The 16,976-nt window shown below is 37.0% G+C and overlaps 1 protein-coding gene, 1 long non-coding RNA gene and 1 other non-coding gene across 3 annotated transcripts in view; 2 read left to right on the top strand and 1 right to left on the bottom strand.

Annotated features, from left to right (window-relative positions):
• The window catches only part of Atp11b (ATPase phospholipid transporting 11B (putative)), a 111,993-nt gene extending 98,118 nt beyond the window's left edge, over positions 1-13,875 (bottom strand). The window contains 1 exon segment of the mRNA XM_047563261.1: positions 13,590-13,875. Coding sequence (XP_047419217.1) covers positions 13,590-13,616 — 27 coding nt within the window. The 5' untranslated portion in view covers positions 13,617-13,875.
• Trnav-cac (transfer RNA valine (anticodon CAC)) lies at positions 6,996-7,069 on the top strand. The gene has a single exon. It is a non-coding gene; the product is annotated as a tRNA-Val (tRNA).
• A 92-nt stretch (positions 13,876-13,967) lies between the features above and the next one.
• The window catches only part of LOC124993478 (uncharacterized), an 85,915-nt gene continuing 82,906 nt past the window's right edge, over positions 13,968-16,976 (top strand). The window contains exon 1 of the long non-coding RNA XR_007110318.1: positions 13,968-14,256. This is a non-coding gene — a long non-coding RNA (uncharacterized LOC124993478). The remainder of the gene's footprint in view (positions 14,257-16,976) is intronic.

Here is a 16,976-nt window from a genome sequence, read left to right as displayed (position 1 = left end):
GGCTACCTGCCATGGTTCAGAAACCTCTGACACATCCTACATTTTCTTCTGTCATCCCAGACTAGTCATTCACACCCTCGGCCTCTTAATGATTGCCTATTCCTTTCCCTTCTGATTTTATCTTATTCTGGGCAAAGGAACTAAGATAGATTAAAGCTGCTGGGGCCACTCCAATTTTAAGTTAAGGTCTGTTAAAAGTAAAAAGTATAGATAGATATTGGTGACATAAATTTAAACTACCATATTCTTTAAAAAGTACAAAATTCAAAACCCCTGATGATACAAGAAATATGACCCATTTCCTGCCAATGTGATGAAATGTTAGCAATTCAGGCCTTATTGGCCTTCAATATCATCTAATTTGCTATTATCTCTCATATATTTAAGATCAAACCACAACTATGTTCTGGTTTGAATATGGGACAATCAGCATGGATACTTAATAACTTAAGAAGTAACTGGATATGCTTATTTAGAGTGTAGGAAAGAGGGTTGGATTTGAAATTGGAGTTCTGCAAGCATAAGGATGATGGTAAAGCCAAGGATAAGTAGGAGCAAGAAGAGGATAAGGGCAGGAGAAGGAATTCTCAGGGTCACCATTTAAGATGCATGGGGGAGAAATGGAATAAGCAAAGGAGAAAAATCAGAGTGGAAGGAAAACAAGAACTGAAGTGTGGCAGGAACCTAGGAAGAAGATGCAAAAGAATTATTTCACATGCTGCAAAGAAAAATGAGAACTGGAAGTCAAAGAAAAGAAAAAAGAGAAAAGAAAAGAAAAGAGACAGTTAAATAATCAGGAAATCATTGGTGGCTTCTGCCAGCACAGTTTAAGGAAAATTAAAGGAACTAAAGTCAGACTATAATGCGGGTGAATGGAGGTAGACAGGATGAAGAAAAGAGAATAGCAGTTACTACTGAATTAAAGTTACAAAACCTGGAGACTTTTTCATTGTTAACCGTCATCACACTGACTTGTGATAACCAAAGACACTAGCTCTCAAGAGTTTTGAACTTCACAGACCAGTAAAACTGACAGAGGATTGCCAACTTTTTACTTTTCAAACAATAATATTAAGAAAACAGCAACTAGGGAACACAAAACATGACTTATAAGACAGTTGTTCTTGAAAGCCTAAGAAACTTGATACAGTACTGTGGATTCTAAGAATATTTGTCGACTAAATACTGTGGTATCCCAGAGGCTTGTAAATCAGAAAAAAGGACATCTACTAAATCCAATAATTTTGTATCAATATTGGTATAACAAATGTAGCACAGTAACATAAAATGTTAATAGTAAGAAAAACTGGATGCGAGAAGAGTATAATTCCCTGTACTATTTCTTTATAATTTTTCTTTTAATCTAAAACTACTTTAAAATACAGCTGATAGTTTAAAAAAAATTGTAGACATTTTTCCAAAAATAAGGTCATCTATAAATTTATGCATCCACATTACACTGTGCTTTTTTTTTTTGCCAAGGACCACTGAAAGTTTTACTTAATCTACGTAGAACATCATCAGGAAACACATGGTCTAGGAGACTACCAACTAAAAACACTGATTAAAAGCATATCTGGTTATATAAGAACTTTGACTTTCACTTCCTTATAAATTTTTTTTTTTTTTTTTTTTGCGGTACTGGGGATCGAACTCAGGGCCTTGTGCTTGTGAAGCTAGCACTTTTACCAGCTGAGCTATCTCCCCAGCCCCTCACTTCCTTATAAATTTCTAAGATGTTACTGTTTATAATTCATTTCATAAATACACTGGGCATTGACTATATGCTTAGAACTGTGGAAGTACCAAAACAAGAGGTAATGTTATTAGTAAAAATTGACAAGTACCTCATCTCTTTCCTGCTATTAAAATTTCTATTTCAATATTATAAACTTCTCAAACTTCAAAATAATTTTTGGGTTCCCAAGGTTCAAAATGAAAAAGAAGAAACCCTCAAAATTTGGTATGCTGTTAGAAATCAATTTAAACATACCTGAAGTTAACAGTACATAACACTGGTAAGATGTGATATACATCAAGGTACAAGCAAGATCTAACTCCCAAAATATATGTCACCTTGAGAATGGTCATGGCTGAATAACTATAGAAATTCTTGATCACTTGTTTCCTCTTCCTCTACAAATCAGTTACCAACACCTCAGAAGTACCACTACTGCCTAGAAATTAGGATTAAGATGCAGGAATGGAAACAGTAACAGGGAAAGGTACAAGGTACAAGTATTTCCTTTTTCCCACCATGAATCCTGCTCCATACTGCTAATTTCCTGGAAAAACTCTCTGGGTTTGAGTTCTAAATGACATAGATAACTGATCTTGGGAATGTCCATACTCTGAACTCTTCCTTTACTTCATAAAAGCAAAGATGGGTAAAGTGGTTTTTTTTTTTTTTTTTTTTTTTTTAATTTCTACAATCATGGACTGAACATTTGGAACTCTGGGTCTGGAAGAAGGTAGGCTGAAGTTCAATTCCAATGGCAGGATTAGGATTAATAGCATTCCTTCTGCACCAGTGTCCCGGGGTCAGGTTCAATGAGCAGTGCTGTGGTGGGTTCAGGCTTGCTTCAATTTTGATAGGAGGCTAGAAAATGCTATATACCTGTAAAATAAGTACGTTTCAAACCTCCAAAGAGTCAAAGTTAATAGCTGCTTTTAAAAACAAAGAACAAGCACTGGGGTTGTAGTTCAGTGGTAGAGCACTTGCCTAGCATGTGTGAGGCACTGGGTTCGAGTCTCAGCACCAGATATAAATAAATAAAATAAAGGTCTATCAACAACTATGAAAAAACCAAAAAAAAAAAAAAAAAAAAAAAAAGAACAAAAAAATCATGAAACAAATGAGGCTGTATGCATGAAGAGATAGAAATGGAAAAGATCCAATAATAAATCCTGAAAATGAGAAACAGTCATTTAAATAAAAAATTCAGAAAACAGGGTAGGTATGGCAGTGCAAACTTATAATTTCAGTAACTCAAGAGGCTGGGGCAGGATACTTGACAACTTAGTGAAGCCCTAAGTGACTTAGTAAGATCTGGTCTTAAAAAAAGGGCTGGGGACTTAGCTCAGTGGTAAAGAACCCCTGGGTTCAATCTCCAATTTAAAAAAAAAAATCAGAAACCAGGATAAACTCTAGTATGGACACAAGAGAGAGAATTAGTGACTGAAAGCCAGAATTCCCACTGAAAGCAACACAGAGACAAAATAAGATGAAAATATGAACAAGAGGCCAAAAGCCACAGAGAATAGATTAAGAGGCTAATTTAACAGGTCAAGCAAGCATTCTAGCAGAACATTAAAGGATGAGAAACATATTTAAAAAACAAAGTGGCTGAAAATTTTCTGAGCTATAGAAATAAAAATCTTCAGTTTGAAAGTACACATAAGTGCAGAATGAGAAAAACAAAAAATATGAAAAAATATGATAGGATAGATCATAGTAAAAATATCCAAGACAATCTTAGAGTGTGAAAGAAATTACCAACAAATGACAATTCGATTAAAGGCATATTTTACATCAGAAATAATGTCAGAAAGTAATACAATAAAATGTATTTTCAATAGATTGAGCTGTTAACCTACAATACTTTATCTACATTAGCATACAATAGTAATTATGAAATAAAGACATTTTAAGACATAAAAACTAAGAGAGTTTATTACTCATGAATCCTTGCTTTAAAATAACTGAAGGATATATTTTGGCAAAGTAAATCCAGAGGGAAGAGATGTATGCAGGAAACAATGGTGAGTATAAGAAATCAGTAGGGCTGGGCATGAAGCTCAATGGTACAATGTGCGTGTAAGCAAGCAGCAAGGCCCTGGGTTCAATTATCTGGGGGGAAAAACCCCCATTAAATTCTGTGGTAAAGCAAAATAAATTATTTAAAAAATAATAGAATACTTTTGGTTTAAAAACAAGTAGAACTACAACTCACATTATGGGAAAAATACTTGCAAATCACGTATCTGATAAAGGCCTTGTACCCAGAATATATAAAGAATTCTTACAACTCAAGAATCAAACAAATAAGCAAAATGGGCAAAAAGAGCTGAACAGGCATTTCTTTAAAATAGGACCCACAAATGGGTGATAGGCACATAAGAATTTGTCTGACATCATTAGACATTAGGGAAATATAAATCAAAATCACACTAAGATACCATAGGATGATTATAATCAGAAAGGATGACCATAATCAAAAAGACAAAACAAGTGTTGGCAAGGATATGAAGACACTGGAACACTCAGATAGTGCTGGTCGGGGTATATAATGGTTCAAGTTTGGAAAACAGGTGGCAATGCCTCACAAAGTTAAAAACAGAATTATCATATGATCTAGTAATTCCACTCTTCAGGCATATACCTAAATGAAAATATTCATCCACACAAAATTCCTATATTCCCATATTATTTGTAGGTACATACAGGTACTCAATAACTTGTAAAATCATGGCTAGAAAAATAAAAAATGAAAATATAACCCACAGCTTCTAATCTTTAAACAAGAAAATATAAATAGAAGAAACAACTTAAATGCAAAGTCAATCAAAATCCTAGAAAGATTTTCCATGGAATTAGACAAATTGGCTATATGTTGTAGTGAAGAGTAAAAGTCCAAAGTAATCCTGAAAAAGAAAGAAAGAAAGTAAGGAAGGAAGGAAGGAAGGAAGGAAGAGGGAAGGAGGAAGGAAGGAAGAAGGGAGGGAAGGAAGGGTGGGGGTTCTGTCCTACTAGATACTAAGACTTACTAAAAAAAAAACGGGGCTGGGGTTGTGGGTCAGTGGTGGAGCGTTTGGCTAGCATGTATGAGGCACTGGGTTCCATTCTAAGCACCACATATAAATAAAGAAAGAATAAATAATAAAGGTCTGTCAACAACTAAAAATATATATATATATTTAAAAAAAAACTTTTAAGAGTGCATTATTGGTGCAAAAAGAGATGAATGCAACAGAATAGAGAACTCAGAAAAAAGAGATCAAGATATACAAAGGAGAATGCTGGTATGTAACAAAGTTGTCATTTATATCAGAGAAGACAAATAACAAGTTAGCTGGGCAAAGATGGCTCATTTAAAAAACAGCAGTGGGGCAAATAACTACATAAGGAAGAAAACAAATTCCTCAGCTTTTCTGTATATAAGAGTAAATTCCAGATATTTGAAGTTCTAAATATTTGAAAAATCCTAAATTTAAAATGAATCGAACACTACAAAAAATAACTTTATTGATCCTAGTAAAGGAATTCTTATACAAGTAACAGAGAGCAGAAATCATTTACTTAATGAATTTACCTATGAACTTGAAACTTCTGTAAGAAAGAAATACCATGAACAAAATCAAACATTAGGGACAGACTGGAAGAAGATATTTATAACATATAAGATGAATAATTAGCATCCAGACTACAGAAGTGACAAGGAAAAGACATACTATCCAATAGAAAAATGGGAAATTTATTCATATGAATAAAATAGTAGATAGCTGAATCTCACTAGCTATTAGAAAAATGCAGAGTAGAATAAAATTTGATACTGTTTCACACCCATTAGACTGGTAAATTTTTTTGTTTCACAGTATAAAGTATTAAGCAAGATATAGAGAGGAAAGGGAACTCTCATGCTTTGGAAAATAATTTGGTAACATCGAGTCACAATCATAATGCACACACCCCATGACCCAGCAATTCTACCTCTAGGTATTCCTCTTCAAAAATTAAAAAATAAAAACATAAACAGGAATGGTCACTGCAACATTTTCTGTATTTGGAGTGGGGGGGAGACTAGCAACAATCCACATACACATTACTGAAAAAGAGCCACCTCAAAGACTAGCTGAGGCAGGAATTTTTTTTGTGTGTGTGTGTGGGTGTGTGCCGGGATTGAACTATTGAACTCAGGGGCACTCGACCACTGAGCCACATCCCCAGCCCTATTTTGTATTTTATTTAGAGACAGGGTCTCACTGAGTTGTTTACTGCCTCACTTTTACTGAGGCTGACTTTGAACTTCTGATCCTTCTGTCTCAGTCTTCAGAGCCACTGCCCTTGGCAGGCAGGGATTTTGTGAAAGTTCAAAATCCTAGCAACATGCTATTACAGTGTAGATGTTTAAGAAAATGTTTAAGTTGAATTAATAAACAAATGATAAAAATGGCGTTACCTAAAAGGTGATGGACAATTGAGAAACAGCTTTTGTTTAATGGAGAAGTAAAACAAAATAGACCAAAATCCCTGCCTTTGTGAGAGAATCAAGACAAGTAATTTATTGAGTATGCTAAATAGTGACAAGTATTAAAATAAATAAATAAAATAAAGAAGGGACAGGTGATAGGGAAGAACAGGGGTTACAATTTTATTTTGAATACCCACAAAAGGCCTCACTCACTGATAAGGTAATATTTGAATAAAAACTTGAAGGGACTGAAGGAGCCTGCAGATACCTGGGGGAAGAACATTCCAGGTACGAGAGGTAGCAGTGAGGACAAAGATCCTGAGAATGAAGTGTGCCTGAGACACCTGAACTAAACAGATATATCAGAGTGAACAGTCAGGGTAGAAGATGAGAACTGGTTTGAGGGAAGAGGGGAGAATACAGATCAAGCTGAGACTTTGGCTTTTGTTCTGAATGTGAAGGAAAGGCAAGCCCTTGGAAGGCTTTCAGCAGAGGAATTACATGATCTAAAGAGTTTAATTAGATGACTGGCTGCTATATCAGAAACAGCAGGGACAGAAGGAGAGAAACAATGAGGTAAACCAGGAAGCTCTGCAATAATCTAGGTAACAGGTTAAGTGGTGTAGTCTGGTGTGGTGCAGAGGAAGGTGAGAGAAAGGGTTCTGAATGCATAGTTTTTAAGCAGCAACAAAGAGGGAAATGTGATTTATTCCCCCCAAACTTAAAACTGACCCCATTCATTCTTTTGTTATAAGCAAAGCATTTTAATTAACAAATAAAATTATAAAACATTTATGGTGGGGCTGGGGATGTAGCTCAGTTGGTAGAGCACTTGCCTCACAAGCACAAGGCCCTGGGTTCAATCCCCAGCACCACAAAAATATTTATGGTGTATAACATGTTTTGAAACAAAACATTTTTTGGATTCATGTGCCCTATCTATTATTTCTTCTGTCCAGATATGTAATCATAAGAAAAAAGTATTTGACTTTTAAAGAAATTTGCTTAAAAGGAGGAAGTAAAGGAGAAAGGGAATGCATGAGCTATATGAGGTACCTTAAAACAAAAGGAGTTCTTATCTTCTGAAGACAAATATAGAAATATTTATGGGTGAAATTATATAATGTCTGAGATGTGCTTCAAACTCACTCAAGGGAATAAGGATAGTCAGTGGTGGAAACAGATAACATAAGATTAGCTATAAGCCCATTACTGACGTTTGGTAAGGGAGAAGGGGAGGATCATCATACTATATTTTCTACTTTTGATTATGCTTGAAATTTTCCACAATAAAAGGTTTAAAGAAAGAATAAAAATAAGCTGTACCAGGTATATTGGCTTCACATAATTAGCAACAAAAACACACATCTCTTTTTGTTCTTAATTTTTGCAAAATGTAGCTGAAGGGAAGATTACTGTGCATATCCTACTTTCCCCCCTTTCCTGGGGGTACTCTACTTCCAATTAAAATGCGAAGACAAACGGGTTAATTAAAACCTTCAAATTTGACAGTTAATAGAAATTTTGGAATATCTAGTAGTTTTAAAGAGAAACAGTTTTTTGTTTTTTTTTTTGCAATTTTTTTTCCCTTGTGAACTCAGGGGCACTATGCCACTGAACAAGATCTTTTTATTATTGTTTTTTTTAATTTTGAGGCAGGGTTTCACCAAGTTGCTGAGGCTGGCCTTGAATTTGCAATCCTCCTGCCTCAGCCTCTCAAGCAGCTGGAGTTACAGCTATGCACCACCATGACCAGCTACATAAATTAACACTTAATGTTAACTAGGATAGACTACATATTACAAAGTTGGAAATAATTTGGCAATACAACTGGCCCAACTGCAGATTCAATGGCTACAAATTGAAAATATTTGAAAAAGGTAACAGTAAAGATCATGTAGACTTTTTTTCAAGTAGTTATTCCCTAAACAATATACTATATAATAACTATTTACACAGTATTTACATTGTATTAGGTATTTTAAGTAATCTAGAGATGCATGGGCTATATGCAAACACTACGCCATTTTATATAAGGAATTTGAGCATCTGCAGATTTTTTGGTCCTGGAACCAATCCCCTGTGGATAACAAGGGATGACTATCATATACAGGATAAGGAAAGAAGAAAATAAAAAATTAAACTGTACAAATCATTCTAAGCAAGCCAGTCACAGCATAAAAATTTAGTGTTCCAGCAATCTCCTAAGAATCAGACAGTTCTCTCACAACCATTTCCAAGTGTGAAGAAGAAACAAAAATTCAATGCATGCTTCATTTGCAACATGGGGAGTTTACTGAATCCATTATAACCACACACACACAGAACAATTTAATGCAAATATATATTTCTAACCTGAAATACTGGAATAAAAATAGGTCTCTTAGTATTTCCCATATAAATGTCTTATCAAGATTACCCATTTCTTATATTGAATTTTATAATAGAGGAACTCCAGGAAAAAAAAACAGAACAAAATAAAGAATCCCTTAGAATAAAATCTAACATGCCTGTAACTCAAATATCAAGAGTTCAGTTTTAATATTTTGAAAGAAATATGCATTTCTGATAAAATAAAAATTAGGCTAATCATGAATATTATCTTTTTTAGAACGATTAGTATCCAGCTTCAGAAATAAACTGAAGAACAGCATGGCTAGATGTTATCTAGAACCCCACTTCTGTTAATGTTGAGGAATTCTTCCCAATAGACCAGACCTTTACACACATTGGTTAGTATGTCAGGCAGTCGCTAGTCTCTTGAATATAATTGGACCAACACTCAAAGAAAATAAGCCCAGGTGAAATTAGAAAGTCCTTAGAAGTGAAAACTTCATTGAATTTACAGAGATTACATATAATCACCACAACCTAAAAACAGTGCTGTCCAAATACGTAAATTCCTTAGTTTCCACTTTTAAAACAGGTAAAAGTAAACCAAATAACATTAATCTAAAAATACATTTTATTTAGCCATTATATTTGCGTATGTATATAACCCAATATAATTTCAACATGTAGTCAGAAAATTATGAATGAGATTATATCCTTTTCCCCTCAAACTAAGTCTTCAAAATCTAGTGTGGACTTTATACTTCCTAATACAGTTCAATTCAGAGTAGGAACATTTCAAGTCTTTAACAGTCACATGTGGCTACCATATTGGACAGCACAGGTCTAAAAAATATTTAATGACAATAACAGTAATTCATAAGGCTCTTTGGAGAATGTGGAACAAGGTCTCTACTTTGGTGCTGCTAGAAATATATGGTTACTGCTTACCCTTCTGCATAACCAAATGAAAAACTACATATTTAAGAATATATGTCTGAATACAGAAATAAAAAAGCATATATTCAAAGATCTAGGTTCTTAAACATTCATTCTTGAGATTAAAATAGGCATTATTCATTACCTGGGAAAGAGACAAAGTACAATAATTCCAAACTGATGTTGAATTAAACTGACATTCATTCATTTTTATTCAACCAGCATTTGGTGGGTGAATACCTACAAGGGCCTAGTTCCTGTCTTGAGTGCAAGGTTACAGAGACATGTAACATAGAGTCCTTGACTTAAGATATTTACAGTCTAGTCTAGTAAATGAGATATCTAGACTTAATGTGCTATACAGAAACACAAGCTCACTTTTAATGTCATGCAGCAACACTAATAAAAATATAACATGAGTCACACATGCAAGCCACATACATACTTTAAAATTTTCTAGTAACCACATTTTATAAGAAGAAAAAGAAACACATAAAATTATAATGATATTTTACATTTTTTCAAACTATTTTTAAAATCCAATGTTTCTTTTATACTTAAGGATGATCTCAATTTGAATTAGCCACATTGCAAGTGTACCAGATGGCATTGTTATTCAGGATAGATTTTTTTTTTTTAACTAAAAAGATTTTGGCAGTTATAGGTAGAGGGCAAAGAAAACAGCAGAGGGAGGCTTGCACGTATTTACAGGTTTAAAGAAAAGACAAATGGCAAATATTCTAATGGTAATTAATGGAGAGCAGGATCAAAGAATAGGATCAAAAGCATAAGAGAAATAACTAGCTTGGAGAAGAGCAGGGTCACACCTTCCTTTGTGACAGGCAAACAAGGGATGAATTAAACATAGGTATAAGAAAGTGTGGTGAATGTGAGGGGTGAAAGAACAGAAAATGAGGGAATTTTCTTTAAGGGCCTCCCATTTTTCCCAGTGAATCAAAGACAACTTTATCAGGCTCCTTCCACTACAAATATAAAGAAACTACATTTATGGGAAAATTGGAGAAACAGTTATTCTAATATGACAGAGTAAGCTGTGCTTTCTGCATTGCTACCTTTTCTAGTTTTTTTCTAGTCAATTTTGAATTGTCACTTTATGTCTAAAGCCAGAAATAATATTACAGATTCATTCATTCTTACCTCACCTGTTCACCATTTATTCAGCAAACACATACTCAATGACTACTATATGCCAAATGTAAGGCACTAAGCAGAGTAAGGTCCTCGATGACTTCCATGTGTATCCCCAGTATTTAGTGCACTATACTACCTATTCACACTAAGTATTATGAATATATGATATTATACTACCCTGTAAAAAATGTTATGTGTCAACTAATATATATGCTGACAAAATCCTTTATTTAAAAGTCTAAATCACAGCTGTCCAATAGAATTTTCTGATAATGAATGTTCTGAACTGTCCAATATGGTGGCCAATAGTCACATGAATTCACATCTTAATTTTAATGGCCACATGTGGTCAATAGCTACCATACAGTTCTAAATAGTAGAATACAGTGGGTAGCTAATGGTATTGCCACTATTATAATCGAAGTGCTGTCAACTATAATGAGTTAATACATACAATATGCTGCTGAAAATGAGTATACTATGAATAATATAAACTGTACCAGAAAGACTAAGAAAAAATTTTAGCATAAAATAATTTGAACACTGTGAACCAAAACCAGAAAACAAAAAAGAAAGAAAAAGAAAAACAAAGTCTTTTCTTTCTCTTTACTTTCCCAAGGAAAATACTAACTTTATAATCAAACTTTGATTTTTCTCACGATGTCAAGTACTAAAAATATTTTGTAGAGCTAAGGAGTCAAGCATTTTATATATATATATATATATATATATATATATATATTAGAAGTAACTAGAGTATAGTTGTTTATGTAATAAATTTTTTGTGTAAGAAGTAGCTGAAACTCATGATTCATATAACAAAAAAAGTGTGCTTGTAACTCCTTGTGATTTTAATGTCCCCAAATTTGTTTCATTTTTTGAATTTTAAAATAAACCTAATGCTAAAGTACATGGTGACTCAATACATTGAGCAAATGAAAGTATAACCTAGAGTCTGAATTGAACAATTCTTGATGTAGTAACTAATTCCAGTTATTACTGAATAGCTAGAATAGCTGTTTATGACTGGGATAGGAAAATATACTTTCATTACTCTGTGTATTCACTGCATTTATGTATAATTTAAGTGACTACACAAACTTAATCACAGCTACAAAGTCCTACAATGGCACAGGTCTGATTATATACTTAGAAGATCTGATAACTTGAAAGTAAAACCAGTGAGGTGAGCAACTAAATATCTGGGATATAATTTTGTTTTAAATGCACAGCAACTTGTTCAACTTGTTAAGTATTCCAGTAAGACAGATGCCTTATAAATTAACCACAGAACTTTTGGTTCTTCCTTTCAGTTGTGTTCATTTGAAGCCATTTTTTTCCAAATGTTACCAGATTTTCTGTCTTGAAGATGAGCATGGTTATAAAACCAGGATTCAGGCTAACAAAAATCCTTAACGCTGAAAAATCTACTAGGAAAAGGATTAAGAGAATCACTTTAGAACGATCTTCCTAACATACAAAAATCATCATCTGGTAAATGATTTTTAAATCAAATCTCGAATACATGAAGACTTGGCAAATCAAAGGCACGAGATCAGATCTGTAATAATTAACTGCCAGAATCAAATTACTGTGCTACAGCTTACTGCAACAAAGGCAAAGAATTACAACAATAATGACATCATTAGCTTAGTTTCCTAATAAAGCATATCATCTGGAATACCTGAATTTACTGCTAGCTAAAAATAAAGAGCCAACATTTGTATGAGGGAGTGAGTGGCAGGCAGTACTATTTTTTTTTTTTTTTTTGAGAATGATACCCATTGCAAAATGATGTAACAGAAGGTTGACTAAAAAAAACACCATACTTTTTAGTCTTAACATTAAAATGTTGTTTTTAGAGCAGGGAAAAAGATATTGATGTTTTAGTCCCGCAGAAGTTTCTGCTTCACCAAGATTTATCACTGCCTTTGTAACTAGTAAACAAAAACAATGAAATGTAGAAGCATTTAATTAATGTGATTTAGAATAAACAGGTACAAATCTCATCATACAGGTAAGTTATTAGGTATTAGGATTCTTCAGCCTGAAATACTTTCTGTCCTAATTGTCGCCGTTGCCTTAGTAGTGTATTTTTGGGGTGGCAGTTGCCAGAAGACAGGAAAGATTTTCCTCTCTGAATAAATTCTGGGAAAGGTGGTGCCTCTGAATAAATTCTGGGAAAGGTGGTGCTTTTTAAATGTCTTAAGTCAACCTTTCCTAAGATTTCTTTTTTCTTTTCCTTCAGGTGCTCCAGGAATAAAGTTAACCACTGGTTCCAAACCTGTTTCGTTCAAACAGCCTTAAGTAGAATCGGATTAAATGGGGGTGGGGGGAAGGTATGGTTGACATTTAAAAGTTTCGCTTGGGGTGGGGTGAGGACAAGGTAGGACGGAAACTAGTTCTTCCTAAGTACTGTACATCTTTACCGAAACGAGATGGGAAATTGGCATATTCTTTCCCTCACTTAGGCCTTGGGTAAAAAATTCTTTGGTCGAGAGGCAGATGACATAAGGTATCCTCTGCCTTGTCAATCAAACAACACTAAATCGTAACCCCCCAGTGCCAAGAGGGGGCTGAAGACAAGTCCTCCCTGGCTCTTCACCCACACCTGTCCTAGATTGCTACAAGCAAGAAACGCAAGCCCTTTTCTCTCTCCAAGACCTCTTCGCGTCCAGCGCCCTAACCGTCTCCTCAGGGGGCACCCCCTCGCCGCTCGGGACCCCCTTCTTCTGACCGAGGCCGCCCAGGAGCAGAGCGAACGAGGAAGTACCCGAGAAGCGCCGGCAGGAAGCGGCTGCCTCCCGCCGCGCGGCGCCAACCTCCACGGCCCGGCTGCGCGGGGCTTCTGTGGTCCCGGGCCCGGGGCCCGCCTCTACCGCGGCCTAGCTCGGCGCCGCGGACCCGTCCCGCCACCCCGGCCGAGAGGCCACGCGTGGGTGGGCACCCAGGGGTCGGGGGTCGGGGGCCACCTACCAGCTGCTGCCGGACCCAGCGCCACATGCCCCCGCCGTCGCGGCCCCGCGGGGCGCGGGGGCCCAGGGGCTGCAGGTGGAGGCCGACGAGCCAGAGGGGGGAGCAGACGAGCCCCTCTGGCTGAAGTTCCGCTCGCCGCCGCCACCTCACTCCCCGCGCCGGGTCCCCATCCCGCCGAGCCGGCCCGGAGCTCCTACAGGCGCGGCCCCGGCGCCGCCCCCGCCCGGCGCAGCTGAGCCAGCCACCGCGCCGCAGCCACTTTCATTATTGACCGTTGTCACCCAAAGCACCCCCACAACCCCACCCCCGCCCTGCCCGGCCCCCCAGCCCCACCCGGTCCCGCCCCCGGCGCCCCGGCCCGCCCCCGGACGTGACGAAAGGGGGTGCGCGGACCACGGGGGCCGGCTGCTCCCCGCTGCGGCTCTGAGCTGGGGGTCGGCAGTGCGGGCGGGGGCAGAGGCGCGCGCGGTTTGTGCGCCTGCCGCGGGCTGCCTTTCTCGAGCTGGGGTTTAGTCGCTCCGTAAGTCTGCCTGTCTCGGAGTCCGCAGCTAGTGGCCCAGTCGGTTGCCTCTGCCTCCTGTTGCAGGTCTGTTTCTGGCTCTTTGCCCTCTTGGGTCCTCGCGCCCCCCCAACACAGACGCGCAGTCTGGAGTGTATATGACTGAAGGTTAGTCCTCACAGGTCCCCGTTGTGGTTCGATTAAATTATCCAAGACTCTGTCAACCCATAAATCTTCCCTCTTTAGCAAATAACTGAGATGGGGCTAGTGGGTTTTAAAGGGTTCCTGTTTCCCAGCGCCCGGTGGAGCCTGCATCAGTGTGTACGGGAGAATGGAGGAGATATTCTGTCTTGCGGTGCTATATGAGACAGGTTGGGAGAAAAATAATTTCAATGGAAAAGTAGTTTGCTTTTAACTGCTTAAATCTTGTTGTCAAAAACACCTTACAAGTATCTTGACTTACTGGGCAAACCTAAGTGTGCGAATGACAAGGTAAGAAGAAATATAAAAGCAACTGCACCAAGGCTTTCACTTCAAAGGTCTGACTTTATTCGAAAGCAGCCCCATATACCTCTTGTGTTATGCATCTGTATCGTGTGCTGTATCTTGCTGATTTAAAGCCCACTTCACCAACAGACGGTCGTTTTTGTGCTTTGAAAAAAAAATCAAGCAAAAACAAATCTAAATCTAGATTAGCATGACTAGGCAAGCCGTTGCATATGTATACACAGTCTTTTAGTTTCAGTAGGCAATCCTTATTATATAATGCTTATCCAGCTCTACAAATAGAAGCTTCCTTGCAGGATTTTTGTGATCTATAAAACTAGCAGTGGAATTTTATATTATAAATCATCCAACTTCAAAAAATATCTAGATATTTAAAGAGAAAAAGTAATCTTACTCTTGTTCTTAGGACTGAAGCTACTTTATTACCCTAAAATGAAGTTCCAGTGCTTTTACTTATTTGCTGTGTATAAAACATTATTCCCATTCATGGAGCACTGTGTCCAGGACCTGTATCAAGTTCTGTTTGCATGTTCTAATTTGAACCCCACTGATCTTTTGAAGTAGGTGTTATACCAATAATGTGAATGCAGATATGAAGACTCAGGTTAAGTAATTTGACAAAGCGGTTTCTGATTGTCAGGCAACAGAGTGCATGCTTGGAGATGCCCATCCAACTTGTATTCATTTGTAAATGGTTTGATTATATATTAGGCCTGGAAATTTTTATTTATAGGCCATTAAAAATTGTCAGGATAACATAAGAAACAGCTCTCCAGAGGACACTTTATGTATCATTGTGTCCCAAATTTTGAAAGATAGCAGTTGGGGTGGGAGTGTGATTCTAAGTGCTGTGGTGGAATGTGGTAGAAAGTGACCTCAAGATAATTATGTAAAGAGCCAGGTGCAGTGCAGCATGTCTGTAATCCCAGTGACTTGGGAGACTAAGGCAGCGGGATTGCAAGTTCAAAGCTAGACTCAGCAATTTAGTAAGACCCCAAGTAACTTAGTGAGACCCTGTCTCAAAATAAAATCTAAAAAAGGGTTGGGGATATGGCTAAGTGACTAAGCGCACCCGGGTTCAATCCCTGATACCAAGTAATAATAACAATAATTATGTAAAGATCAAGATTGAAGCTCAGCTGTCAGGAACAGAATGGAGTAGTCCAAGCAGTATTTTTTATTCTAAGTATTTTTTTAAGAACAGTATTATATATCTCTTATTAATCAAGACCATAATAAAATAGGAGAGTGTTTATACTATAGTTACGACGCTTTAGTGGTGGTGAGACCCATTTAGTGTGCACAATCAGTGTTTTAAAAAACAAAACATTAGAAAACATCAGAATACGTTGCACAGTGTGAGTAATATATGTTGTTTTGTGAAATTGTGGTTTCATTTGTGTGTGTATGTATATGTATGCTCATCAAGTCACAATATAAAAGGAATATTTTTGGTTGTGATTGGAAAGGCTTGAAACCCACTGAGATAGAAAAACAAAACTTAAGAAGCCAGACATCCGCTGTAAAAGGAAAAAAATGTGTTTGGAGTCAGTGATAATTCATTAATTCCACAATTATTTAAATGTTTTGAGCATCAAATGTATTTATAACAACTACCTAAAACTAGAAGGGGACACAAAGCAACTGTAAAATAGGCCCCTTTGCCCTGGGTGCAGTTTATAATCTAGTGAAAGAGGGGGATCATTTAACAATTCAAAGTAGAATGGGATTACGGCCTAAAAATTTATACTAATAATAGTCACTAATTTCAGAAAATTGATATGGGGAAGATTTCAGAAGAAAGGAACAGAATTTATTTATTATTCATGTATTTTTGTGGTATTAGGGATCAAAACTAGGCTAACACTCACCCACTGAGCTACAGGCCCAGCCACAGAGCTGAATTTAAACTGAACTTTTGAAATTGGAGGTTGGAGGAGGGACAGACTTTCTAACTAGAAGAACTATAGGAGCAAATACTTGAGTCAGGAAAACTCTAGATGTTTGAGGTAGAATAACTAATTTGGAATAATAAGAAGTGGGGCTAGATAAGTAGGGAGAGGCATAATGTGGACAGACGTTCTGGCTAGTGACAAGAGTATAGGAAATGGGTGATTCCTGGAGATTTCTGAACAGAAAAGTGGTGAGATTTTTATCAGAGTGTTGATCCGTAGATGCTTTGTAATAGTTTGCAGGGAACACAGAAACAAAAACGGTCAGGTAGGAAACTTGCTGGAGTGAAGCATTGAGTTGAAAAACGCTGGACTGGCAAAGGGCCAGAAGTAAAGCATTTTATAGGAAATTATGCCATGGTGTCAAGGAAACCTGAAACTTAAAAGCCCTTCCAAGCGAGGTGACAGACACTCCAAGACAATAATTTA

This window comes from Sciurus carolinensis, chromosome 9 (assembly GCF_902686445.1).
Source record: "Sciurus carolinensis chromosome 9, mSciCar1.2, whole genome shotgun sequence".
Classification (NCBI taxonomy): domain Eukaryota; kingdom Metazoa; phylum Chordata; class Mammalia; order Rodentia; family Sciuridae; genus Sciurus; species Sciurus carolinensis.
This window is presented reverse-complemented; position numbering and strand designations above follow the sequence as displayed.